The sequence below is a fragment of the Arvicanthis niloticus genome, chromosome 24 (assembly GCF_011762505.2).
Source record: "Arvicanthis niloticus isolate mArvNil1 chromosome 24, mArvNil1.pat.X, whole genome shotgun sequence".
Classification (NCBI taxonomy): Eukaryota; Metazoa; Chordata; class Mammalia; order Rodentia; family Muridae; genus Arvicanthis; species Arvicanthis niloticus.
Window position 1 is genome coordinate 15430716 of NC_133432.1, and position 10593 is coordinate 15441308.

Sequence of the window (10593 nt, forward strand, 5' to 3'; positions counted from 1 at the left end):
TGTGAGAGTACAGGTACATGTATGTGGGCACATGTTGTATGTATGATGTATGCTTTGAGGCCAGAGCTCAACCTTGGGTGTCATTCCTCAGGAACCATCCACTATGTTTCTTAATACAAGGTCTCACATTAGGACCAAGGATTAGCCCAGGCTGTCTCTGCCTCCTCAGCACTGGGATTCCAAATGTGCATACCCAGCTTTTTATGTGGGTGTTGGGGATTGAACTCGGGCCCTCATGTGCGTGAGGCAAACACTTTACCAACTGGGCCATCTTCCTGGCCCCTTAATTTTAAGTAGTACATTTATTTTAAAGGGTATTAAAAACATTACCATTTCTCGTAAGTAGCATAAAAAGGTTATAAGCTGTTTTACAGCCTCGTGGTCAGTCTTCAAAAGCTTTAGATAGATTTGTACTTACAGCTCAGTAGGGAGCAGCCAGAGGCCAAGGGCTCAATAACTCAGAGAACCTGGTGGCTGCCATCTGGGATGGCGTGGCTCTCGCACTGAGCCAAACAAAAGCGAACATCCTAAACTCACATGTGCCTTTGCTTCTTTATAGTCAGCAAGCTGTGGGGGAGATGAGGAACAGGGGCTGGGAGGGGCACGGGCAACTGAAGACTTCAGGTCCTGTCCCTGGGGCAGCTGCCCTGAGCTACTGCCAGCTGACAGTGGGTGGCAGTGGGGTCCCTGAGCAGCCTCGTCCTCTTATCTCCTTGGAAGAAACCCGAAATCAGAAGACTCTAGACATAAAGTCCTTTCAAATAGATCATTGCACGTGGAAAGTTACCTTTCCTTAATTTTTATTAGTTCTTTGATAATTAGGCACAATACATTTGACCATATGCACCTATCTTCCTGTTCCTCCCATATCAGCCCCCTCCATGCACACACCTCTTTTAAAAGACCCACAGAGTTCCATTTGTGCCTCCCATGTCATCTTGATCGTGTGGCCTTCCATTGTGGCCTTGGGAGAAAACTGATTCTTTTCCTTCCAGCAGGTATCCATTGCCAGTAGCTCCCCGGGTAGGGGTGGGGCTTTGTGCCCACCTCCCTGCTAGAACTTGTGGGTAGACAGACCTGTCTGTATGGGGTGCTAAGGGAACCTACTGTGATTACCCTGCTAAATGGAACTAGTATTAAACTGACTCCTGATGGTTTATTCCTGTACACATACGGAAGGTTCCTTTGGCAGTAGACAGCGAGCAACACAGAACTTTTGATCTAGTTAAATGTGAAATCTCCTCTTTATGCATTGGTGGCTGTCCTAGTCTGTTCTGGATCACTACAACCAAATATCCGATGCTGGGTGATGCAGAAAGAAAAGAGGTTTTTGTTGGGTCATGATTCTGGTGGCCACCGGCTGGCTGGAGCACAGGCTGGCAGAAAGAGACAGAGCTACATGCAGAAAGAGGCCGCTCATCTGAGGAGCCTTACTTTATAATTACCTGACTGCATGATAAGGACCCCAGACCGATGAGCTTCTCATCAATCCCTTCCAAGGGTGGTAACTTGGTGACCTGCTTCCAGCAGGCAAACCTACTGCCTCATGATACCATCAGGTTGGGGTTCACATGTTTAGCACATGTATATCTATGGGACAAACTGAATCTAAATTATAGTTTAACTTACTAAAAGCCCTAAAGAGAGGGGCAGTGTGGGGCATTGCCCATAGAGCTGTTGATGTGTGATTTCTGGGTAAGTGCCTGAAGCCTGTGCACATAGAGGGTGGGTCAAAGCGTCCAGCTCAATACCAACCTGCTGAAACCAGTATTATGTGGGGATCACGTGAGGTTAGGGGGAGCCAGAGAGGTCCCTGCCACAGAGGAGGGCATCATCAGATCTCTGTGTGTAACAGGATTCTCAAAAAGCCAGGACAGACATCTGAAGAGCTATGTGAGAGCCATAGTCAGAAGGTTCTGGACGCTGAGGGGTAGGGTGGGGGAAGGGAGGGAGCCTGGAGCCGTCCCACAGATGGTTTCACATTCTTCCTTTCACCAGGTATGTGCAGCCCCCGATGATCAGCTTCGAGGCCATTTTTGAGCAGAGCACTCCCAATTCGCCCATCGTGTTCATCCTGAGCCCTGGCTCTGACCCTGCCAGTGACCTCATGAAGCTGGCTGAGCGGAGTGGCTTCGGGGGCACTCGGCTCAAGTTTCTTGCAATGGGTCAAGGTCAAGAAAAGGTAGCTGGTGGGTTTGACGTGAGCTGTGTCCAGGAGAGAGATGCCTGGGTGGGGCGAAAGCTTGGATCAAACAGTGTGACCCATGATAGTTTGGTTGTGCTCTCCCTCCCCGCTGTGACCACCGAACTCTCTGTCACCATGGCTCCATTCGAGTCAGTGGTTGTAGGCTCCTGGTGTGTGGCTCAGCAACCCATTAGTGAGGCCAAACATGGGAATTTTTAGGGTGGTGCTTTGGAGGCCCTCTGTCCCATTCTGTGCCATCTGCCAACTCATGTGACAAGGCACAGGGGAAACTGAGGGTCAGAGGGAGCCTGACTTTGTTGTGAAGTGTCTGTGAAGCTCTGGCAAACTCGTCCACCAGAGCACAGGACAGGGCACCCCAGTCAGAGCTCTTTTTTTCCAACCTCAGAACTGGAGGAAGCCATTTCCACGTACGTGCCACACAGGCCTTAGGTAAAGCCTCTGGTGACTGAGAGAGCGCTGAGGGAGAAGCTGCTGTCTCTGCACCCAGGATGGGAACGTGGACCATCTGAACTGAGGGCCCTTTGGGTCTGAGTTCTATGGATCCATTCTGCTACCTGGAGGGGTGGGCAGGACTCTTGCAGGCAGGCCTGCTCGGGTCTGAGGAAGTTAAACACCTCGAGGCATGAAGGCTGGGGCAGCACGAGGCTCATTGTCCATACCATGACTGGCCCTGAGGTCACAGGTGGTAGTAAGATTGTCTCAAGATGGCTTCCACCTTAACTCCAGCAACCTGAGTTCTGAGATCCCTGGACCCCTCTGGCTGCCTTGAAGCATGGAGTTGGCCTGGCTTGGGAATACTAGTCCACCCCCACCCCCCAATACCACACCACCCTCCTCCTGCAGGTGGCGCTGCAGCTGCTGGAGACCGCAGTGGCTCGTGGACAGTGGCTGATGTTACAGAACTGCCACCTCCTGGTCAAGTGGCTGAAGGACCTGGAGAAGTCCCTGGAGAGGATCACTAAGCCGCACCCTGACTTCCGCCTGTGGCTCACCACGGACCCCACCAAGGGCTTTCCCATTGGAATCCTGCAGAAGTCCTTAAAGGTCTGCCTTGGGGCATCGACAGAGATAGGCTACAACCCTGCTCCTGGTCACTGCTGTAGAGAGCCCTAGGGTGAAGGGGATGCTCTATGTACCCGTTCCATTCTCCTTAAGTGCCTGTGGGACCTGGGTATGTCACAGGTCTACCGTCCCAGCTAGAGATGGTCTGTGGGAGCAGGAGGCAGCCTTGGGTACCCACATGCAGTCTATCTTCCACCCTCCTGCAGGTGGTCACGGAGCCACCTAATGGGCTCAAACTGAACATGCGGGCAACCTACTTCAAGATCTCCCATGACATGCTGGAGCAGTGTCCACACACCGCCTTCAAGCCCCTGGTCTACGTGTTGGCCTTCTTCCATGCCGTGGTACAGGAGAGGAGGAAGTTTGGCAAGATTGGTTGGAACGTGTACTACGATTTTAATGAGTCTGACTTCCAGGTGAGCATGGCGACTTGTCCAGCCCGTGCACCCCGAGCTGGCTGGCTCCTGTACCTGCCTTCTGAGTTCACCACCAACAGGCTTTGGGCTGTGATTGGCTGTTAACCATAGCTGTCCATCCTCTCTAAGGTCTGCATGGAAATCCTAAACACATACCTAACGAAAGCCTTCCAGCAGCATGACCCTCGTATCCCCTGGGGCAGCCTCAAGTACCTTATTGGAGAGGTAATGGTGACTGGGTGCCTCATGAGGGCTGGGGTCTGGGATCGAGACACCCATCCTCTGAGCTCTTGGGACAGTCCTTGTTCCTGCCCCCGCCGCCCCTTACCACCCTAAGATCCCTGAAAAATATGTTTGTGTCCTCACTGTTCTTAGACAAACTCTATTCCCAGGGAGGTTGCTTGTGTGAATCTAGGGCCCTAGGAGCCCTGCTAGTCTTCTCTGGACAGTCCCCAGTTTGCCAATGCGCTGGGCACATCCAGGGGAGCCTTGCAGTCTTCTTGGGGGATGGGTACCGTGACTCTTTAGAACTCATGGCAAAGTTTCTAGATTCGGGAAGTTCTGGAACGTACGAGGACTGACTGCTGGTATCTTGGTTCTTGTCCGTGTCTGATCCATTTGAGGCCTCCTTTAGGCTGCTTTGTGCTTTGGCTCTGTTCTCAGGGAGTCTCAGACCACAGCATGATCCTATAGCTAAACCCACTTCTTGTCTCTCTGGCCCAGAAGGTTCTTTGAGAGGACAGGTTGGAGCTGGGCAGTGGTGGGGAGCTGGAGCTGTAAGTTTGTGTAAGGATGGTTCCATCTGGCTCTCACCCACTCTGACCTCAGGTCATGTATGGAGGCCGAGCCATTGACAGCTTCGACCGGCGCATCCTCACCACGTACATGGATGAGTACCTGGGAGACTTCATTTTCGATACTTTTCAACCGTTCCACTTCTTCCGGAACAAGGAGGTGGACTATAAGATCCCCGCGGGTGACGTGAAGGATAAATTCGTTGGTGAGCTGTCCCAGGGTGAAGGAAGGTCTTTGAAAGATTCCAGATTTTTATCTGCTTCGGCTCTTAGCCATCCTCTCCTGATGATGGGACTCGTGGGCTGGTCAAATGAGGCTGTCCTTTGGGCTCTGCCTCCCGCCAGAGCTGCTCCTTAGCTGGGACCTCACCTGGAAGGGCAGATGGCTCTGGGAAGCTCACTGAGCCACATGCACGACAGACACAGTATATGGGGACAGGCGAGGTAGAGTGGGACCTTTATTTTAAAACACATAAATAGTGGAATTATTTTGTTTCTGGGGACTGGGTAGAGGACTGGGGACTGGTAGGTAGCAGGAATACATGCAGCCTGCTCTTTCTCTGTGATTCTAGAAGCCATTGAGGCCCTCCCACTCGCCAACACGCCGGAAGTGTTTGGTCTCCATTCCAATGCCGAGATTGGCTATTACACACAGGCAGCTCGGGACATGTGGGGTCATCTGCTGGAGCTGCAGCCGCAGACAGGTATAGCTGCCAGGGAGCTCCTTAGCTTGGTTGGGGGCAGAGGGTGCTGCTGGTAGCTTTTCCAAGAATGAAGAGGCTTCCGAAGAACTCCCATCTTCTAGACAGCCAGTCCCTTAAAATGTCATCCTTCCAGGGGAGTCCAGCAGCGGCGTCAGCCGTGATGACTACATTGGCCAGGTGGCCAAGGACATTGAGAACAAGATGCCCAAGATCTTTGACCTGGACCAGGTTCGGAAGCACCTGGGTTTGAACATCACACCCACCTCTGTGGTACTGCTGCAGGAGCTGGGGCGCTTTAACAAGCTTGTCATCCGCATGACCAGGTCTCTGGCTGAGCTCCAGAGGGTGAGCATGAGCCCCTGGGCTCGGCACTACCTCAGGGACAGGGTAGCCCCCGGCCCTCCACAGTCCTGCTGAGGATTCTCCATCCTGCCAACAGGCCTTGGCTGGGGAGGTTGGAATGAGCAATGAATTAGACGATGTCGCCCGGTCCCTCTTCCTTGGGCACATCCCTCACATCTGGAGGAAGCTTGCCCCCGACACCCTGAAGACTCTTGGAAACTGGATGGTCTACTTCCTGCGGCGGTTCAGCCAGTACACACTGTGGGTGAGTGCCGGGGCCACTGTGGGATTTGTGTCTGGACACCTACCTGTACCCGTTTTCCCAGTGTTGACCCCTGTGAATGGGTATTGGGTGTACTGGGAATAGCCTCAGTGAACACAGGGCCCATCTGTGCTAGTATGCCTTTGGAAGTCTGACTTGCTATGTTCCTGTGATGATTTCTTCTGAGTATGTCTTGGCATTTGTTCTAGCTCATTCTTTTTAAGGTCTTTGTCTTTCCTCCTCTGGATGGACATTCAGGTGGCTAAGTACCTGTGCACTACAAAAAGCACAGTGGTCACCATCCATGAATGCAGTCTGTGTGAATGGCTAGAGCATACGTGCATTTGGTTTACTTGTTAACTATGAGATAGCCTCTAACTCTGTAGCCCAGGCTGGCCTTGAACTGGTAACAATCCTCCTGTCTCAGTCTCCCAAGTGATGCAATTGCAGGTGTGAGCTAGTCTTGTCTGGGAGTACTCTGGAAAGTCAAAGCTGTATTACTCGGGGATCACACTTGTTCTCTTCTTCAAATCTTTGTGGTCTTTGAGTTTGGGGCCTTTGCTTGCTAATGGAACAGCTAATTGGTTTTGCCCTGTGTTTCTTTAATGAATGTTTTAATGAATGGAGGATGTTTCATATGCTTAAAGACATTTTGTATTTTCTCTGAACCATCATTTGTGTCTGTTTCCTTTTGGAAAAGACTCTCATCTTTTTACATTGATTTAAAAAAATGTAGTGTGTGTGTGTGTGTGTGTGTGTGTTTCAGATATGGAGGTCAGAGGACAACTTTTGGGAATCAGTCCTTGCCTTCTGCCTTAATTGAGTCAGGCTTGCCTGTTCATTGATGCACACTGCAGGCTACCTGGCCTGTGAGCTTCTGGCCATCCTCCTGTCTCCCATCTCACTGTAGGGGGCCCTAGGTTTACAGATGGTTGCCAGCACACACAGCATTACATAGTTTCTAGGGGTCATATCATCATTATCCAAGTAGATGGCTCCCATCAGGGAAGAGTCTGTACATCACCAAGGGTTAGTGGGAAGATGGTTCAATGGTTAAAGTCACGCACAAGCCTGAGGACCTGGATTTGGTGACCCCTAGAAACTATGTAATCCAGGTCCTCAGGCTTGTGCGTGACTTTAACCATTGAACCATCTTCCCACTAACCCTTGGTGATGTACAGACTCTTCCCTGATGGGAGCCATCTACTTGGATAATGATGATAGTGTGCATGTGTGTTGACAGAAGGGCTTTAAGTTTGTGTGTAGTCAAGTCTTTTCTTTGGTGGCTTCTGGGCTTTGTAATTCTCTACTTGTGAAAACGGTGGGAGGTTTGATCTGGTACTTTTATGGGTGTGTGCAGATGTATATAGAGGCCATACATGAACCCCGAGTATCATTCCTCATGAGTCATGACTCTTGTTGAGACTGAGTTTTTCATTAGGACCCGGGGCTCACTGATTTTGCTGGCTGTTCAGGGCACACCAAAGATTCGTCTCTGCTGCCTTAGCACTGGAGTTCCAAGGATATGCCACCACACCTGATGTTTTCAGTGTAGGTTCTAAGGAGTAAATTTAGGTCCCCACATTTGTGTGGCAAATACTTTAATGACCTTGGTATTTCCCTAAATTGTTGGTCCACCTGGAGTTTGGTGGTCAGCTGTTTCCCCAGGAGGAAGCAAACTGACCTAATACCAGAAGTTGTCGCCATGGGAAATCAGGTATTTTATCAGCTTTGAACCTGGTGTCCCAGCCCAACCCCCCACACCTCACTTACTTTCCAGGTCACGGAGAGCGAGCCCAGTGTGATGTGGCTCTCAGGGCTGCACATCCCAGAGTCCTACCTCACAGCCCTGGTACAGGCCACATGCCGGAGGAATGGCTGGCCGCTGGACCGGTCCACCTTGTTTACACAAGTGACCAAGTTCCAGGATGCTGATGAAGTGAATGAACGTGCAGGGCAAGGTACAGTGAATATCACATGTCTTGCTCTCCACTTGGAGCTTCCATCCCAGAATCATGCCCAAATCAAAGTGCCATGTGGATTAGGCCTTGCTCAAGCAGGACTGTTGCCTACCGTGCTTTCTGTGGCGTCTCAAGAGAGCAGTTTCTTGTTGGAGACTAGCAGTCATGGGGTGGGAGGATGGCAGGGAGGCCTGACTAGGTTCACCTAGCTAGTTGGTGGCAAGTGAGTTCCTGGGTCAAGTGAGTTTTCAAAGAGTCTCTAAGTGGCTTCCCTGTAATCCCTGAGGGGCAGGAGTGTGGGAGCCAGAGAGCACATAGGCTAGCTGGCCTGGAGCCTGTCAAACACGCCCAACCCTTTGACATTGTGACAGGACACTATCAATTCCAAGGTTCCCATCTGAGAACTGCACAATCTGTTTAAAAATCTAAGCACATCCTCGCCTGAGACCCGACCAGGCAGTCATTAGGGGAAAGGGATCTAACAGTAGGTAAAGGTCAGAGACAGCTGCAAACACCAAACTGTACATCTGCTCCCAATGTGTAGTGGGCCTAGGTCTGGCCCCTGCATACTCTGCTTGGTGGTTCAGTCTCTGTGTACTCCCAATGGCCCAGGTTAACTGACCTCTCTGGCTCTCCCAAGGAGATTGGGTAATGGAGGGATTTGTAAAGGTAGTCCTGGGAGGCGGGGGGGGGGGGGGGGGGAACACATGCAATCAGGATGTAAAGTGAATACTTGGGAAAAGAATCATGAAAAACAAAAAAACCTCATACTGTTTTAAGGAGGTCTGCTTTATGTTTTGTGTTGGACTGGAGTCATCGCTCTCCTCTGCTCAGGAGACATGGCTGTCAGGACGTGCTGACTGCAGCCCCTCCAGCAGTGCCGGGACTATGCAGGGACTATGCACGTTCTAGCAGAAAATCCCGTGTTTCCCTCGCTAGAGCCCAGAGGAGCTCAAAGAACAGAAGCTCCTTTCTGGCTGTTTAAGGAGAGAGTGGATTAATGAGCATGTCTCAGGGATCCCCTGGTCCTACCTGCCAGCATCCAGCTGCCATTCTGGTTGGGGGCAGGTGGATAGCTTTTACCTTTGGTGAGAGTGCCAGGAAGTGTTGGTGCTCTTGGCATAAGGGTTTCTGTGCGGCAGAGCTCACACTCCTCTTGGACTTGCCTTTGGTTCAGAGGACACGGTGTGCTTGTTCTGTGTGCCCTGAAGCCAGAGTCTAGGACAAGAGGTGCCCTTGTGGACCCTCTCCCTTGGAGCCTTTTGTCACCTGTCTATTCTTTTACTTGGGAAGCAGAGCAGGGTTCTGGGGTTGGAGGACCCCTCAGTGTCTTTGCATTTCTCCTCTGTGCACACCGGAGAGTAGCAGCCATACAGCAGGACACAGATGCATTCTCTCTTGTCACACCCAGGGTGCTTTGTTTCTGGGCTCTACCTGGAAGGTGCAGACTGGGACATAGAGAGAGGATGTCTTGTCAAGAGCAAGCCCAAGGTGCTGGTTGTGGACTTGCCCATCCTGAAGATCATCCCCATTGAAGGTCATCGCCTGAAGCTACAGGTGACAGTTTTAAGCCTGGGTACTCTTGGAGGCATGGTTATGCGATGGGGCCAGTTCAGGGGAAAACTCTGGTGTGCATGCATGTGGGAATCCACCATCCACAGGGGTCAAGTCCAAGCTCAGAGCCTGTGGCAGAGACTCAGGCCAACTAAGAGATTGTGGACACACAAGTTAGAAAGTGGCTTTATTTAGTGTGGACAGCGGGTGCCTTCCACTTGCCTGGCCAGGGTCCATCTTGATGAGCTGTCTGTCTGTGGACTTCCCCAGCCACCCAGAGTCCTCACATGCAGGCCAAGGCCGCTGCATATAAAGAGTGTTCAGGTTAAGCCCACTCTAGTCAGGAGCCTCCAATCCCACGGGTCTGACCCAGCCTCTCCCTTGCAGAACACCTTCCGGACCCCTGTCTACACCACCTCCATGAGGAGAAACGCCATGGGAGTCGGCTTAGTGTTCGAAGCTGACCTCTTTACAGCCAAGCACATCTCACACTGGGTGCTCCAGGGCGTGTGCCTCACCCTGAACTCGGATTAGACCCAGCACCTGAAAGACTTAGATGGCAGGCCACAGAGGTGCTTGCTGGTGCTTCCTAAGAGTGGGAGACTGGATCTCGGGGAGCGGGGCTTCCCTAGGGGGCCAGGAGGGGTGGTGGCTGAAAGGCATTTGCTGCTGCTTTTCCTTGCATTTGAAATCAACCAACTAAATGAATGCATTTTTCCATTAAATGAACCTAGTTTTGCATTGGGTTTGTGTGTTTTGTTTTGTTTTTTTTTTTTTTTGCTTTTGTAAGAGACCAGGTTTCATTGTCCTGGAGATTGCTGACTTGTCAGAGTTCCCATCTCTACCTCCCCAACACTGGGGTCACAAACCTGAACCACCACATCTAGTTTTTATTTTTAAGATTTTATTTCTGTATATGTGAGAGCCTGCCTGAATATACGTGCACCACGTGTAAGGTGGTCCCTGGAGTCACAGCTAATTGTGAGCCACCACATGGGGGCTGGAATTGGCCGCAGCTTCTTTTATAGAGAACTCTGGACAGAGCACAGGCCAGAGCAAGTTTTAAGGCAAGTGCATTCATTCTCTCGTCCTTCCTGCTAAGGCCCTGGTGTGGGGTTCCACCTCTGTCTGCTCCAGCACATGCCCCCTTTCTGGCAAGAGCACAGAAGGCTCAAGCGTTTAGTTCCTGCCCGAGGTCCAGACCTCTTCTCTGCCAGGGCCTGTGTGTGGCTTCGGGACTAAGGGCCACTTACTCTTTCACTGTGAGACTGGGCTGGGCCGGCCAGCTGGAG

The 10593-nt window shown here is 51.4% G+C and overlaps 1 protein-coding gene across 5 annotated transcripts in view; it reads left to right on the plus strand.

Moving 5' to 3' along the window:
* The window catches only part of Dnah10 (dynein axonemal heavy chain 10), a 112712-nt gene extending 102682 nt beyond the window's left edge, over window positions 1-10030 (plus strand). For 3 of the 5 annotated variants that reach the window (XM_076922919.1, XM_076922920.1, XM_076922922.1), the window contains 11 exons: window positions 1999-2182; window positions 3050-3250; window positions 3475-3684; window positions 3814-3909; window positions 4513-4684; window positions 5051-5182; window positions 5316-5527; window positions 5622-5789; window positions 7567-7747; window positions 9159-9304; window positions 9689-10030. In XM_076922919.1, the coding sequence (XP_076779034.1) occupies window positions 1999-2182; window positions 3050-3250; window positions 3475-3684; window positions 3814-3909; window positions 4513-4684; window positions 5051-5182; window positions 5316-5527; window positions 5622-5789; window positions 7567-7747; window positions 9159-9304; window positions 9689-9835 (1849 nt within the window). In that variant the 3' untranslated portion in view covers window positions 9836-10030. Of the gene's footprint in view, window positions 1-1998; window positions 2183-3049; window positions 3251-3474; window positions 3685-3813; window positions 3910-4512; window positions 4685-5050; window positions 5183-5315; window positions 5528-5621; window positions 5790-7566; window positions 7748-9158; window positions 9305-9688 lie in introns of those variants that run through there. The other 2 variants (XR_013107065.1, XM_076922921.1) reach the window with 2 other exon arrangements.
* The last annotated feature ends 563 nt before the right edge of the window (window positions 10031-10593 follow it).